Source organism: Podarcis liolepis (genome assembly GCF_965112155.1).
Source record: "Podarcis liolepis genome assembly, chromosome: 9".
Taxonomy (NCBI): Eukaryota; Metazoa; Chordata; class Lepidosauria; order Squamata; family Lacertidae; genus Podarcis; species Podarcis liolepis.
Genome location: NC_139564.1, coordinates 54,351,453 through 54,368,944, shown reverse-complemented (window position 1 = coordinate 54,368,944; position 17,492 = coordinate 54,351,453). Strand labels below are relative to the sequence as shown.

The 17,492-nt window shown below is 42.5% G+C and overlaps 1 protein-coding gene across 4 annotated transcripts in view; it reads right to left on the bottom strand.

Annotated features, from left to right (window-relative positions):
* Positions 1-8,972: 8,972 nt before the first annotated feature.
* KIT (KIT proto-oncogene, receptor tyrosine kinase) overlaps positions 8,973-17,492 on the bottom strand; it is a 76,673-nt gene continuing 68,153 nt past the window's right edge. For 2 of the 4 annotated variants that reach the window (XR_014515821.1, XR_014515822.1), the window contains 6 exons: positions 16,455-16,577; positions 13,832-13,943; positions 13,604-13,703; positions 11,600-11,705; positions 9,463-10,281; positions 8,973-9,307 (listed from right to left, as the gene is read on the bottom strand). Coding sequence is in view for 2 of the 4 variants with exons in the window: in XM_083459836.1 (XP_083315962.1) it covers positions 10,156-10,281; positions 11,600-11,705; positions 13,604-13,703; positions 13,832-13,943; positions 16,455-16,577 (567 nt within the window). In the remaining 2 variants the exon portion in view is untranslated. Of the gene's footprint in view, positions 10,282-11,599; positions 11,706-13,603; positions 13,704-13,831; positions 13,944-16,454; positions 16,578-17,492 lie in introns of all 4 variants that reach the window. The other 2 variants (XM_083459836.1, XM_083459837.1) reach the window with 1 other exon arrangement.

Genomic DNA, 17,492 nt, shown 5'->3' with positions numbered 1-17,492 from the left:
TGAGGAGGTCAGATGTGGAAGAGGAGGTATGTGCAGCACTGTGCCTTCTCCACTGACAGAATTTAAGAAACCTGAATAGGTCGTGACAGGTTAAAAAAGAAATATAGAGAGAGTTCTGATTGGACCTCAGGTCATGTTTACAAGCCTCCACAAATGAAGGCTGGAATTGGAAAGCATCCTCTCTTTGTCAAGAAGAAGAGGAATTTGGATTTGATATCCCGCTTTATCACTACCCGAAGGAGTCTCAAAGTGGCTAACAATCTCCTTTCCCTTTCTCCCCCACAACAAACACTCTGTGAGGTGAGTGAGGCTGAGAGACTTCAGAGAAGTGTGACTAGCCCAAGGTCACCCAGCAGCTGCAGGTGGAGGAGCGGAGACGCGAACCCGGTTCACCAGATTACGAGTCCACCACTCTTAACCTCTACACCACACTGGCTTTCCACACAATTTAGACTCTTGAGTGTGCACAGTTCTGCATCGGGCAAAGAGTTTCCACTAAGTTGAGGAAGATCCCCACTTCAGATCTTTACCCTCAAACTCATGGAGGGATGTAAATGGTATTCAGGTGATGCATCAGATAGGGTCAGGAGGGGTCCTTATCCGTGGGCTCTGCCTCCCACTCATGTGTTTATAAAGATGGAGAAGAAATTCAATTTGGTTTGCATTTTAATGAGAATCTAATTCACGCTTCTCAGAGCAATGCACAAACCAAAATACAGCTATCCTTCAGAACATACACTTTCTTGAATTTTGAAATGCAGTTCTCCAATGAGTACAAAAAATGCATATGCTGAAAGTGTGTGTGCATTACTTAAAACAGCACACAAAAGTGCATTAGAACAGGGAGCATTGATTGCAAAAATCTGCTAGTCAAAACTGCCTGCAAAAGCATGTACTCTGGGAGAAATTTGCACTAAAATGGTGGCCAATTTTAATGAGGGTGAAAGTGCGCCAGTTGTTGCAGAAATGTGGAGAACTGAATTTTAGCCTGGAAAAATGAGAAACTGGCAGGAACCAAAATCTGCAGATCTGCCCATCCCTGGGTGTTTGCTTACCCATGAGGAGACTGAATGCCCAAACAGGGCTCCTGTGGATTCTCCTCCTGGTTGGCTTCCCACCCAAACTTGTGCTGGAACCAGAGATTTTCTTATTTCTGCAGCTGGTGGCTTAAGGCCTAAGAAATGAATGGCATGGCCAAGCCCACAACTGCATTGCAAGAGTTTATGAGACCACACAGGAAGGAAAAGGACACCATTGCAACATGCAATACTCAAGGCTCTGCCAGTTCCATTTTGTGAGTTTAAGGTGCCCTGGTTTTTCATTTTTCTTTTCTTTTCTGGGGCTGTGTCTTCCTCCTCTCCAGTGCTCAGGTGCCTTTCTCACCAGATATATAAAGCAAACCTGTCTTTTCTCCTATCCCCAGAAAAGGCTATACCATCACAGCAAGATTATTTCTGGAGGTGGACTTTGGTCTTTCGAATTTCAGCTGCACCCTGTGCGATGCCAAAATCCGGTTCTGATCGCCTCAGTGAGCAAACCGGTTGCATTGCCCTATACAGTGGTACCCTGTGTTACCACTGTACCTGCCTGTGATTATCCCCACCTCTTCCTTAAATGAGCAAAGTTGACACAATACTTATGGCTGGAGCGTTGAGAGATAGGAGTTTCAGGCTGCAATCCAATGGTCCAATGGGAGACCATCTCAGGCGTTTCCCTCTTGGAGGGTGGAGAGGATTTCCAATGTTAGCTATTTCCCCATAAAATTGCCAAAAGGACTGCAGTCAAATTCCTCTCTGACAATGAAGCTCTGACATTGGAGAAGAGACAGAGGAGAGGCGGTGTGGGTGCAGCTATGCCATAGATTATGTATTTTGTGGTTTTATATCTTGATTTTATTCTGTGAACCACTCTGAGACCCTGGGTATAGGGCGCTATATAGATGGTGATGATGATAGATCCACAGCTCTCTTTTTCCCAACGTACCATGGGAAGATTAACAGGATTTGCATTCAGGTGAGCTAGAGCTAAAGTGAAGGCATAAAATGGAGAATAACTCATGAGGAAAGGTTCACAAATAGCAGGCAATGACAAAATCATCATCATCATTCAGAAGAGGCAATGGTCTGCTGGAATATTTTCCAGGGCAGGAACACCGAGAGGAAAATCACAAGGGTTTTTGAATAACGCTAGTACAGTATCAGGAACAGCCCTTAACATTCCTCCAAACTGCAGATGCAACAATTGTTTATTTTACGTCACTTTCCGAGCCCTTACAGCAATGATGTGGCCTCGCTATGCGTATGATAGTCATGTGCATCGATTATTACTGTGGCACTTTTATCTCTCAAAACAACAACTCCCTCATTTTCTGTCACTCGCTGATGTCAGTTCTTTTTCCTCTAAGCAATGCAGGCAGGGGCTGAGCCATAAGACGGTGGTTGGTATTCTTCTAACAAGCCTTTCAAAGCAACCACTGTTCAAATGCTCCACTGTCTTTAGATGTAGTGCATGAAGCAGTAGCAAGAGGGAACAAAGAGTCTGTAAACAGCGTTGCAGCTAAAAACTGCACATCTGCTACCTGCTTGGTTCTCCAATGACTTTTAATTTTTTAAAACAATGTGTAGGGTTGTATTTTGTGTGCATGTGCACATGTGTACTTGTGTGTGTGGTGTGTACAGCAAGACAGAGAGATCCTTGCTCTGAGGAATTAACAGTCTAAAAATTTAATACAGGAGAGCCAGTAGGCAAGATTACCGCCAGATGACGTGTTTGCCTTATTGTGCGCTTCTACTTACCAGTAGCACAAAACTTGAAAAATCCTGATACTGTTTCTTGGCTCTCCAAGACCATGGCAAATCACATATGTAGAACAGGAAGGGTGGCAGACAGCCATGTGCTTACAGTGTTTCTGACTTTCACATGTGTTAAAGCCAAACACAATTTTATACATAGCAAGCCAGAGTCACAGAATTTATAAAATTGTGCAATGATTTCTGAAGAATGTCTGGCATAAAATTGTATCCAGGAAATCCCTGTAGTTCTTGAATAGCTGAAGTTCACAGTAAATATCATTCTGTCCCAATAATTGAGTTTCTATAAGAGCACAAATCTGCTTCTAGAGCGGAGTATTTATTTATTTTTAAATTGCCCAGTTCTGTTGTTACACCAAACCATTGTTTAGTGTTACAAGAACGTGTCCTGCCTCCACTGGGCTTAAGCACTCCCCTTCTTCTCCTTTAGTGCTGCTGCAAGGAGGTGATTGGAAGCTTCCACTTACGTTTTAGAATAACAGCAGTTTAGTGTGTCATCCAAATCCTAAACTGTGGTTAACATTTAACCATGGTTAGCGAAAGCAAGATGACATTATAAATATACCACCAATCAGTTAAGACTAACAGCAATATGTCTGGGTTTTGAGGCACAACAAAGTTCATTTCACCACAGATGGAAGAGAAAGATTCTGAATTCCTCCAGTCAGACTGGAGAAAGAGGAGTAGTATATGAGTTTGGCAAGAGGCTAAGTTCATCCTTGGAATGCTAAGCATTGATTTAGCCTAGCATCCAAATCAGCCCTGCCTTAACTGTTGTTTTGAAATGAAAGAACAAATAAGTGTTTATAATTTAGCAGCAAGAAACTTGAAAGAAAAGATCATTGTGTTAAGCCCACATAGTGAATCCAATGAATTAGGTCCAGTGTCTTCATGCAATATTGTCAAATGGAAAAATGCATCGGGTCAGAGAGAAAACAAAAATATGATTTGCTATATACATGAAGAGAGTGTTGGAGATAAACTGATGTTAAAGATGACCATATGTTTGCGCTAGAGACCTCCAAATCCTATTATATGCCCAAGTATGGATTAAGTAAAAACCCATGTGCAGCAAAAAAGGAAAAAAAGAAATCAAACAAATGGTAAGATGTAGGAGTAATCATGTGTATTGTTTGGGTAGATGATTCTCTTCCAAGCCCTGTTGTTTTGCCCGTCTCATAGCTACTAATCTAATTTTCATGCCTTCTGTCTCCTCCATCACTGTGTTTTCAAGCCCGGATGTCTTAGTGTTTCCCCTTTTCACCCACAAGTAGATATATAGCTGACATATTTTGTAAGTGGCTTGACCTAGTTCTAACAGATTACTATTAAGTAAGTGTTAATGATAATAATTAATTGCATATAACAGTCACCAACGATGGGATATTATTGAGTCATCTGATTTAGCACGATTGCAGCTTTTTGACTCTGGATTTTCAATGTCTTCATTTGCAAAACTGCATTTTTAAAACTCAGAATGGAGTCCTAGTTAAGCTGTATCATTACCACAAGATGCTTTCTGAGCCACTGCGTTTTTCAACCTCAAAACAGAAATGAAGTTACTCTCCTTTCACAATCTATAAACCATTTTGAGAGCAATTTTCCTTATTTAATAGGGGTTGCCGTTATGCTTGTGATTCTTTAATTTAAAGTCAAACACATTAGGCTCCCAAATATTAAAAATGATGGCAATTGAGAGAAGGGAAATTGGAAGGCTAGTACAGTGGTACCTCAGGTTACATACGCTTCAGGTTACATATGCTTCAGGTTACACACTCCGATAACCCAGAAATAGTGCTTCAGGTTAAGGACTTTGCTTCAGGATGAGAACAGCAATTGTGCTCTGGCGGCGTGGCAGCAGCAGGAGGCCCCATTAGCTAAAGTGGTGCTTCAGGTGAAGAACAGTTTCAGGTTAAGAACGGACCTCCGGAACGAATAAAGTACTTAACCCGAGGTACCACTGTACAGGCATTCCCAATGTGGAACATCTGTAAGGGATGGAGAAATATGGTACATGACTGTTTACTTCTAGCAAATGCAAGCTGGTATATAGGACTCCTGGCACATCTAAAAGTAGTGCAGAAGAAGGAATTCAAGACAAACTACTCCTGCTGAAATTCCCTCTTCTACACAGCCTATATTCAGCAATCTGATGCTATCCAGATGTTGGACCACAACTCCCATCTTCCCTGACCATTGGCTAAGCATGCTAGAGCTAATGGAAATTGGGGTCCAAAACACTGTTTGTGTGCACGCCAAAATGGGGGAGACTGTACCCAACTATTAAAAGGTGTGCGAGCCCTGTCCCCATTTTTACTAGGTCCCCATAGCTTATATTCGTCAGGGAATGAATCAGAAGCCTCCACTCTTAAGACTGACTCTCTTGAATCTGAGGTCCAAGTCAACCTACAAACAGGATCTGAAACAGAAAAGGATGGAAGTCTGGAAAAGGCACCAATCACAGAATCTCCCAAGAAACTTTGAGCGGAAAGACCACAAGGGTGGAAAAGGTCATAGAGGAGATTGACTGGAAATTCATTACTTATCATTGTCAACTGTCACTGACGCCTAACTCACATAACAACTTTGTTGTTCCTTTAGACATCTCCTAGTTTTGCATTATGCTGTCTGGCTTACATGGGCCTGCAGTCAACTTTCAGGAGCGGATTGGCGATGTGGAAAACCTACATGCCAGTGAGTGAGGGGTTTTCCTCCTTGTTCTAGTACCTAAAGTACTTCTGGTACTGGGCCTATCCATTCTAGTTCCTTTATAGTAATAAAGAAAGATACACTGCTCCCTGTATTAGGAATGCAGAGGCCAGGCATGGGGTGCTGGTGAATGAACTTAATTCAAAACCAGATGGTTTTGAGGTGGCTTGCATATAATCCATCTCCATAACTGGTTTGTTGCAGTAGCACATGTGTGCAATTAAATATGGCTTTTCAATCCTTCACACATTTTTCAGTTGATCAACCATACTATTGAGCCTTTCCCTACTCTCTTTCACATTGCAGATCTCCAATATAGGTTTCCAGCAAGCTCAAACAGACCATAAAAAAGCAGGTTGATTAAGTACAGGGCAACGATGGAACTAGCAAAGTATATCACAGCACGGCTATGAATGAATGTATATTATTTACACTTTTATTTAAACTCTTTTAACAATACAACTTTTCAAACATCCACATATTTATACATACAGCTGCTTTGCATATATATATATATTTATATAAAAATATTTTTCAAGAACCTAAAGGAGTTGAGGAGACATTATTGCTACAAACCTGAAAATATCAAGCTGCTGCAAAACTAATTTTTCAAAAAAAAATTATAAAAATATAACTTTTCAGAACATTTAAAGGAATAAAGTCTTCCATCTAAGTGCCAATGAAGTACCGCGGTGTGGAAAATTATTATGCCTTCCGACAGCTATAGGAGCTAAAAAGGTGTTGGAAATATCCTTAGAAGTTGGGGTCAGGTGCAGGATAGAAGCCAAGGCTTCCCTATTCTCAGAACAGGAAGATGACCTGCATGTGCAATGGGAACACCTGGCGCATTTCGGGAGAGTTTCCCTTCACAGAAGAGAATGGGAAACCCCTGCATATGTGGATTTTGAACTGAGCCCTTCTTCCCCCAAACTTCGGAAAGGTGCAACAGCGTAAATAACTCCAGTGCAAGTGTCTACTGTGAAGACTGGCTAGCAAACATCTGTAAATAGAGCCCCAAGTGACATGGAGGAAAATGTAGCTATAGATCAGATCATACAGTAAAAGTGAGTGATATTCAGTGTAATTTGAGGAATCCAGCAGTGTATTTTACTTTTTAAATTATCTTGCATTTGGGTAAATAGCAACTTCCAACAAAACAATGTAAACTCAACAAAAGGAGTGCTGAAATAACAGGGTGCTGAAATGCTGTTGCGCTATAAATAAATAGCTATTTCAAAATTGTTCTATTAACCACATGCCTTCTTCTAGATTTTCGCTCCTTTGGGGAAAACTGGATCTTTTAGGAAAAAAACAAAGGGTCTAGAATGTTTAAGCATCTTTTTATGGTCTAGGACAATAAGGATGCGTTCTGGAACAACAGTAGCAATATCGATATGCCATTCCTAAATCTACCTGCTATACTCCGTTTGGCTCTAACATGAAAATCCACAAACCTCAAGGAAGTTATTTATCAAGTGTTGCCATCCCTGCAGTACATAATGTTACAGAGGGATAAGCCCTTCCCAAGGACGTGGCTATGTGGGCCTCTACAGAAAGCTTTCAAGGTTGTGTAGAAAAATGCAACCAGGAGATACTTGGGGAAGAATAAGGGAAAGAAAAGGACCTTTACAAACAATAATCATGTTGATGGTAATAAAAGCTGTGAAAAACAGAAGGTACCTAGTTCATACCATTAACACCTTGCCTAGTCTCTGATCAGGCTACAAGAGCTTTACAGAGAACATAAAACTGTATGTTGTGAAATGCAAATAAGACACATTTCTTCACCAGACTGAGAAGCAGTAGTCAATGGGGACACAATTATTTTGTTAACTTGGAAATAGCCACCCAGCAGAGAATTTTCTTCTTCCTGGCATATGCCGTGGAAGAAATGGGGTGCAGAGACCTTCGAAAGTAGATGAAGCTATGAAAAATAATTAAAACCAACCACGGGACAGCCACTCACAGGTTACAAAATATAGGTACATGTACATGAATGTGAACATATGCATTCAAAAATGAAGCATGAACATAATCTTCTCTCTGCGCCCTACCCACCCATGCCCCAACGTATCTTCTACCTAGAATGCAGAAGCACCAAGAGGGGGACAAACCAGGTGAGAACTGCCACTCAGATGTTGATAGACTCTTTTCTGCCATTGGCTATGATCATAGGAACTGGAAATCTGGAGGGCCACAGGTTCCCCACCCTTGTCCTAAGAAGTGGCCCAACATCTCAGATGCTCAAGCTGAGGTGCTACAATATTCAGGGTCTTTCCATTCCCTTCTGGTCAAGTGGTCTATTTTGCTCCAGGATTTGGAATGTTATACGTTTGCTTTTTGCTTGCATTTCTAACATTTCTGGGGTTGGGAAAGTAATGGAAATCGATTCAGATATCTGCATTTATTCATTTCCAAACATAAACACCTATTTTCTAGAATCAGAGCTCTCGGCGTCTGGCATTATATATAATATATACAGATAGATACATCCAGTGGCGAAGGAAGCAGAACCGGCACCTGGGGCGGCGCAAACCGCCTGGCGGGGCATGCGCACACCGTCCGTACAGCACATGCGCGTGCCATATGTATGGTGGCGGGATTCTCTGCATGCACCTGCAGCGGCAGCGCAGGGATCCCACCGACGGCGCCGTGTGGTTTCTTTGGAGGAAGGCACTCGGAGATCAACATGTCCGTATCCACCCCCAGGAAGCGCGCACACGCAGAAAAATGCCAGGCAAATTCAAGTGCATTGAAATGCACGGGCACATCCGCCTCTCCTCTACGCCCCCCCCCCCCGAGGGAAAGAAAGGGGCAAGACTTTGAAACAGGAACTCACCCTCTCCCCCCAATAGCACACGTTACCCCGGCTTTCCTCCAAACAAATCCATCTCCTCCCCCCAAAAGCTGTCATTTTACAAGCACTTGAAATCAGGTTTTATTTCTTTGGTGGGTTTTTTAAAAGAAACCTAAATTTACAGAGTCCAAAATCGCTAGGGGTTTTTTTGTGGGGGGAAGCAGATGTGGGGAGGAGTTTGCAAAAGAGAAAATTGGGAAAGTTGCCATTTTGGGATCAAGAGGGAACAGAAGCATGTAAAAGTAAAAGAAAGCAGGTTTGGGAGGAGAAACCTTCGAAAACTTTTTTTAAAAAAGGTTAGTGTGTGTGTCCTTTAAAGAAAGCCAGACCCGGGGGGGGGGGGAGCAGCAGAAGCACCTCCATTCAGAGAGAAAAGGCAGGAAAGAAGTTGGATCTCTCTCGCAATGTTGCACTGAACGTTACCAGAGAAAAGATCCTTTTCCCAACTCCCTTGCCTCTTGCTTGCTTTTCCGTAGCCTGGAAAACACTTCTTGTTCTGCCCTCCTCTCGCTTCTTTCCTTCTTTCCTCGTGGTGCTTTCCCCCCCTCTTCTCTCCCACCCACTCCCCGCTAGAATTTTTAATGTTATTTGGGGGGGGGGGGCAAAGTTGAAGAGTTTTTGCAGACACTGATCGGATACTCTCCATGCACACACACAAACCACCCGGTTCTCCACGAGGGCATTCTCCATTCTCTGTACAAAAACTCTTTCCTCCTCCTCTTCCACTGCCCCTGCTCCTGCCTGCGGCGTTTTCCCTTTGAGAAAACAGTGACGGTTTTGCAAAAGGAAAAACCAAACCCCTGAACCTTCTTACAAGTGCTTCCAGCCTTTAGGCGCCCCACATGCTTTTGCAAAAAAGAAAATGGAAGAAAAGTAAGAACTCCCAAAGTTTTGCCGAGCAAAAAGAAAGAGAGGGGTGTGTGTGTGGGAGCTGCACATCTTTGCCAGCGAAGCCGAGCAAATCTCGTCCTCTCCCTGCCTCCTGCCTACTCCTCCAGGCTCCAGCCAGGACTTGGGAGTGGGGTCAATGGCATGCCGACGCCCCCCATGACTCCCAAGTATCCAGAGATGGGGGGGGAGGGAGACAGGGAGAGGACGAGCTGCTCGCTGACAGCGAAGGGTGCAGCCGCGAGGGAGGCAAGGCGCTCTGCTCTTCGCTTCTGCCCTGACAGCAAGAATTGGCACTGCGCCTTTAAGAGGGAGGCGGCAACGTCGCCAGCCACACCTCCTACCCAGCGCAAGAAGGAAAAGCCCAATAGGTGGGAGGGGAAGAGAAATGTGACCTAGGCTTGTAGTGCGCAAGAGAGACCAAGAGGCGCTGCTGCGTGGAGGATCCTTTGCCCGCGGCTGCAGGCGCGATGGCACCCCCGCAGGGTGCCCTCTTGTCACCCCTTCAGAGACGGCACCCGGGGCGCTCTGCTCCCCCCGTCCCCCTCTTCCTACGCCACTGGATGCATCTCTAATCCATACCAAAGATTTTAAACAGGTTGTTTTCCCACTCCCAAATCTGGTTCTACACTACAAACGCATTTAACATAGCAACTATACACAGATTCTAGCAAACAGTGTAACAACATTGTTAACCGTGATGGGTAACCTACTTTTGTTTTTAACAGCATGTGATTTTCAAAAGGAGCGGTGGGGGGTGGGAACAGAGCAAGAATATCATTGCAATGTTCCTACTACCCTCAGCGTAGTAGTGAATACGCTGCAAACAACCAGTAGTCATTTCGAAAACAACAACAGTGGTTTCTTCATCAAGGCTGGACGAGTCTCCTCTCAAGCAACTTCATGTGTGAGCAAGGGCTGAGTCGATGAAGCGCTGCTGCCAACCGAATTTATTCTCACCGAGTGATCTGGAGCATTTCCTTGAGTGCAAACGCCACTTGTAACGTTTGAGTAAATCTGGAGAAAGATACAAGAACGCGATCAGTACTGAACGACTGCAATGACAACAAACTCCCTGCCCCATGGATCGCGATTACAAAAACTTGTGTCACGACCAATTGTTTGTTATTGGATTTTGCTCCCATTTACAATTGTAGAGATACAGTGGTACCTCGGGTTAAGTACTTAATTTGTTCTGGAGGTCCGTATTTAACCTGAAACTGTTCTTAACCTGAAGCACCACTTTAGCTAATGGGGCCTCCTGCTGCGCCGCCGGAGCACGATTTCTGTTCTCATCCTGAAGCAAAGTTCTTAACCTGAAGCACTATTTCTGGGTTAGCGGAGTCTGTAACCTGAAGCATATGTAACCTGAAGCATATGTAACCCGAGGTACAACTGTATCCCTTAACTTACTTTATTATTTTATTTATTTGCACCTTTGCAGGAACTTCCAAGCATCTTGCCTGGATTTCAATTATCGCTTCACTCCATCTGTGAAAGTGTCAGGGGTTTCTACATGGCACATCTCCCCATCCAGACAAGCATTGCCGGGGGTTGGACTAGATGACCCTCGGGGCCCCTTCCAACTGTACAATTCTATGAATCTAAGCTAGAGGCATTTTTGTAATTAAAGGACACCTTCCAGCCACACACGAAAACTGCATCAGAACCAGGGGTGCATTTTGTCCATAGACCCGAGGTTCCCCACCCCGATACAAACCAAAAATAGCTTTCAAATTTGTTCCGTTTTTTAAAAAAACAGTAAGCTTTGGATTTAGTAAAAAAAGCACAGTGAACATCATTAGATGGCAACATTCGTAGGCTTCTCACTTCAGTCTAGATTATTTGATCTCTTTTGATCCATAAGGATCTCCAGTGTGACTTACATAAAGTTTAAAAGTGCCTTGGAAGTGCTTCCATGCCATCTAACTGCTCTGGGGTCACCACTCCACAAACCCCAATTCTCGTTAAGAAACTGTGGCTGTTCCCTTCCAATTTTATCCCACTTGCTGTCCCTGATTTTTTGGTCAGTTGTCTGGCTGTGTACTTCCCCTCTACTCTGGAATTTCTGCAAGTAGCCAATATGACAACACAAGGCTTCTAATTTTGAGCCAAAATCTGCTAAGTGCCATTCCTGAATCAAGATATACAAAAACAGGAACGGTATTTGGTGACAACTTCTTTTCATTTCTACTCTTTCAAGCAACTGAGAAAGGCATTTAATGCAGAGGAAATTGGGGGCAGGGAGACCCATTTATGGCGCGTAACGACATTAAACAAGGGCACTCAGCACCCATCTCCATCGAGAAGGCAGATTGAAAGGCTCAGTGCTTACATGGTTTGTGGTATCTGAAATCTGCTGCTCAATCAATTGTACAATTTGCTTAAAAGTCGGCCTCTTCACGGGGTCAGCATCCCAGCAGCTCTTCATTATCTCATACCTGCAAATGCGGTCAGAAATTTATCAACTGAGATTTCAGCCATTCCGTGAAATGTTAAGTAACATGTAGAGCAACGATGAGCAATACGGCATCAAAATGCATACTACTTTACTGCACAGTTTTTAAAGCAAATCACGTTTACTGGAATAAGTAGAAAGATTAAAAAATATAGTGATTGTGTGTGGAATCCTAAAAAGACAACAACAACCTGGTGCTGTATGGTGGCCTATGTCCTCAGTTCCGATCTTGCCTTGCCATATTTTTGAGAAGACCCCATATTACATTCAACCATGCAGGTGCTGTGAGTTGATCTGCCTTTGTCATCAAAGGACATTCTATGGAACATCTCAACTTCTTTCAAAACCTATCTCTCATAGACACCTCGCTTTTCTGCTATCAAGTAACCCTAGCCCTTTGTTCCCATCCTCATTCTTTATTTAGTGCACCCTTTCCATTCATGCTTTTTGCTTCTGAGCAGAGATGCTAACCCATCTAGATCTATATCCATGGTCTAGCACACTGTCGGTGGGAAATAAAGAGCAGGACTTATGGGAATCAAATCTTGAAGACCCTGCTGTCAAGGTCATCTGACATACAAGACGTAACCGGCTGTACTTTTGAATAAATAAGGTATACTATTCATTGTATCAAATTGTAGATTCCAACAGAAGTCTCATAAAGTTCAACGAAAAAAGCAGAAGACCCAGTGGATCAGTTCATTCTCTAGTCAATTCATTCATAAGGTCCATACATGTATAAGTGCCTATTCCACCTGTCTGTTCATAGAGTCCAATAACCCACATGAAGGGTTGTTACAGTTCCACAGAATCCTTTCACAGAGTCTAATAGGTATAGGCAAATAGAAATTTGATTATGAGCACTCTAGAAAATGTCCGGGTCTTCTGCTTTTTTCGTTGAACTTTATGAGATTTCCATTGGAATCTACAATTTGATACAATGAGTACTATACCTTATTTATTCAAAAGTACAGCCAGTTACATCTTGTGTGTTTATTGAGTATGTTTCACGTAACCATAAAACCATAGGTTTGTTGTTGTTATTTTGCTAAGGTCATCTGACAGTCATGGCCTGCTGGCTACCAACAACATCCCATCAGCTACGACGAGAAAATCAAACTGAAACTAGCTAACTTTGGGACTCAAAATTCCACAAGTTTGTTTTCTCTGATCATCATCATCATTTGCTTAATTGTTTAGCTGTTGTATAGCCCTAATGCTTCTGTGATCATGTTGTACCAGTTGTAAGTTTCAAGACAGGTCTGGAAGGTCATCAGCAATGGCTTCCAAAATTTCAAAAGGTCATGTGGGGTGTCATCTGGGCAGAACTTCTAGGGGCTGCAGTGTAGTGAAGAGTCCAGTCTATGTCATTTCACCTCTCCAAAATCTAAGTGCAATTGTTCAAAATGAACAAATTTGGGAAGGGGCCATCACCTTAATGCTAGAACATGTGGCCCTAGAGAACTGGACCACTGCTTGGGCTACCCAGATCAAAATTCACAGATAATGTGCTTCATTTACTCACACTGCCAAATCCAGATTTTCTGGGTGCATGCTTTGGGTCATATTGCGGCTAGATTTTGTTTTTCTATTTTTAAAGAAATTTGAGTACAGATCATAATGCAAACTAATATCCCAATCTTACACGCATGTATCTGGGACATCAATAGTACTGATTTCACTGGGGCAAACTTCCAAGCAAATGAATCTAGGACCAGCAGTTAAGGCAGTGATAGGGGATTTTGTAAATATTCAGTTGCAGTTTATTTCATGACTACAACTTTGAGCAGGAGAACACAAATATACTGCTTAAATCAAGAAGCTTAAATCTAGAAGTTTGACATTTTCCACTTCAACGTTGTTATAAATTTGGCCTCTCACATTTCAGCAGGTGCAAATTCTGGAGTAAACATTCTGTATCCTTCCTTAATCCTTTTATAGAACTTGGAATCCACAGGCATTCCAGGATAGGGACTGCTTCCTGTTAACACAGAGCTGTCTGTTAATATATCATATCAGGTTTGGTTAAATGTGAGAAACAAAAGATCCAAGAAGTAATTGTTGCAGCTCTGTATAAACTACAAGAGTTGATAGTCATATGCGTCTTACCTAGAGAGAACAGTTCCCAAAGCAGGATTCCGTAAGACCAGACATCACTCTCAAACGTGTATACACATTCAAAAATGCTTTCAGGTGCCATCCATTTCACAGGAAGTCGTGCCTTTACAGAGAAAGGAAGGGGAAATGAAAAATGAGTGCATTAAGTGGGTAGGCAGGGGCTGAGCCAACCCCACTGCCATCATAAGACTACAACAGGCTTGATTTGGGTCCAGTCTATGTGATACCTCCAGACTGGTTCAGGGATCTGCTTGCTCCTTCAACTTCTGCCCCAGCCGGCTGGGCTGCAGACGTGGCTGCATTGCTCCATTAAGCCCCGCCAGCAGCCAGCGACAGGATTGCACAGCTCATTGAAAGAGTCATTCCTATTAGAAATAGCAGCTATAGTATAAGATGGGCATTCATTGCCATAAGACAATGCCACCAAGGCACTGGAAAGGGTTCATTTCAAAACCCTTTAGGTAGGAGCTTAATCCAGGTAACAAAGATGGAAGTGATATTATCGCCGAACTCTGAATATAATTGCACATTGTATTAATTAACATTATTTTTTAATATATTAGTGGCCATGTGATAATTTTAGCTTATAAATTTTATTGTTTAATGTCTTAATTTGTGTATTAAGGTACTTTTATAGCTCTGTTTAGAGTAGGTAATGTCTTGATAATATAAATGTTTTAAGTTTTTTGTATCAATCCACTATATTTTCTTTTAATTGTTGAATGTTTCTGTGTGCATTGCGGCAGCCTTTGGCTATGTGCAATAAAACTGACTGACTATATTCTGAAATGCATAGAACCCACCTAGAGGAAAATCCCTGGCCTGCTTCTACAAAAATGTAGCCAAACGTCTACATCTTTTGCATTGAAAGGCAGCTAAAGGAAAGACAAATCAGACAATCATGGCAACCAAACGTACTCAGTATTGCCTATAGTATTGCCTTAAAGATGTCTAGGACTACCCCCCCATCAGCCTCAGTCAGCCTGGCCACCATTGAGGGATGATAGGAGTTGTTGTCAACAACATCTAGAGAGCACAACGTATCGATTAAAAAAGAGTCACAACATACTTAGCCATGATGATGATCTTATTTATCCAATTGCTGTTTTATAGTATCCCACGGCTATGCTACAATGTACTTTGTGTTTTTATTTGTACAGAGTAGTTTGAACCGTTTGAAACTGCTTATAAATACAATGAAAAAATCTTATAAAATAGAAACAACCTAAGGCCAGTATCCCAAGAGCTGTATTACTAGTTTTATGGATTCAAGTGGGTTTTAGGTATGTATCTTGAACAGCAGGGCCCCAGGCACCTGAAGGGACTTTTCAAAACATTTTGTGATATAGCTGGGATCTTCCTGTTAAAAGATAGTAAGTCAGACGTCCCAATGGATTCTCCAACGGGCTTGATTAAAGCAGCACCTTGGAAGTCGGTCTAACTCTTAATGTTGCTGTAGCCTATATAATTCCTAAATGATTACGCGTTTCTAGTTTTCTCATCACAAAGCAGTTCGTTTTCTCTAATGAAACCCCTTTTAAGTTGGTTTTGGGCATTAGAGGGCAATCTTAGGTTAAAATCACTGCACTTCAAAGGATCACGTTTCATCAAATGGCTGCCATTGTATGGTACAACCACAATTCATTGTTTGGGTTCAGGAAACCAATTAGTGAGACTGTTTAGTGTAATTAGATGAAGTGGTAGCCTTGAATTAGAGCAATAATCTAAAAGCCACCATATCTTTGATCACCGAAGGATGATTGAATTGTTTTTTGCTGGAGGCAGAGGTAGGTGCTGGCTGCTGTCACTATTCGGGGTGATTGGAGTTCCCCTAGCATCAGCTTTGATATTATGCCAGAAACAATTATGGAACATCCCTGGCTCCTGACAGCTGCAGCCAATTCGTCTCCTGACTCTTTCACACTATGAAACATCAGGCAACTCAGGACACGGAAACCCCTTAATCTAGGCAAATGAAATTCAATTACTTACTGCCCCCCTTGCAAGCTGTTGCCCTGTATGTTAAAAATCCTAGATGCAGATAATTAGTCTGAGGCTTCAAAATTAAACCTGGTCCTCACTTAAGTTTCTTCGCACATTTAGATGCTTTTAAGGGGCTTTCATACTCTTGTTTGCTTCCCTGTGGTGCATGTATTCTGTCATCACACCTCGTGCCTGCATATCACATTGAATTTTTCTAGGGAAAAAGGAGTGATGGTAAAACTTGAAGGAAAGAATGTAATATTCTTTGCCTGAGCCTCAGATGAGTCAGATTCTCCTTATCTCAGGAGACAGTTTCAACCGCACACATGGCACACAGGAAGAGATTACAGGTTTAATGAAGAGATTTAGTTGAGAGGAAGTTTATCTGAGGGGAGGCCATTTGCAACAAACGAACCTATGACAGAAGGGACCTCCTCCATACCTTCTGTTCTGAAAATCAGCACAATTTGTTTCCACTGTCCATCTCTCCATTCCTATTCTAAGTTGGCCCCCCTAGGCAAAGGCTATTTGGCACACAGACGCTGAAAGGCATGAACTCCAGCCACTAAGAATCAAATGCAGTTCCACAACACACTTCACAGAGGTACAGGTTGCATTCAAACATACTTACATTTCCTTTGACCACATAATTTGAGTCGTTCCTGATATCTCTTGCAAGGCCAAAGTCACATATTTTTGTAATCCGCCCATGAGTAAGCAATATGTTTCTTGCTGCCAGGTCTCTGTGAATGCACTGAAGGGATTGGAAAAAAAATATACAATATATATATATATATAAACCAAATATGATTGTTTTGCATTGCACACCACCAATACAACTGTGCAGAACTGCACTTCTATTATATTTGGGCACCTTGGTCTTAATTTACTGGTCGAAGTCCTGTGGCTATAGCCAAATGACTTTTTGAGGATAGGAGAATCAGGATCTTATTGGATAAAGACTGGATTGTACCAAGGTAAGTACAGTAAGATCCTACAGTTAGTAAGCTCGCCTTGCTTTACTTTGTGTCCGTTTCTATTTCCATTTGATTCCACAAAGGGGAGTACAGCTTTCCTTCCCTAGTTCTCTTGATTCTGCCAACTCAGAATGTTGTTCACGGCACAGTCACTTGGCGGAAAGGTCCGTGGAAATCAATGGAATATGCTTCCAAGCAATGTCTTCACGACCGGAATGTTTTCCGTTGGGGTCTTCACCCACTGCACCTACTTAATCTAGTTCACCATGATCCAAGGAAGAAAGAAAGGGATGCCCTCCACCAAGTGGCTTGGGTTGTTCTATGGTGTTGTTTAGTACAAACATTTAGTATGAAGCAGATAAAGTTAGGTGAAGAGCTTTTAAAAAAGTATATAAAAAGGCCAACTGTACAAAGCAGTTGCCCATAGTATCGCCCCAATTTAAAACACTTCCTCTGACTGATGGTCATAGTACTGAAGGCCAGCTCTGTTAATCTACAGAGATAGACTCCTCCTGACCTGGAAGCCAAAGGACCATCCCAGGTCACAATATCACCATATATCCTCCTTTCCCCAAGCGACATGATTGGAAAGGGTCTGTTTCTCCAGGCTGAAGAACATAGCTGATTCCCTGCCCATATTCCACAACCTCTTATTTCCCCATGGGAGGTGTACCTGCTGGGGGAGAATTGTT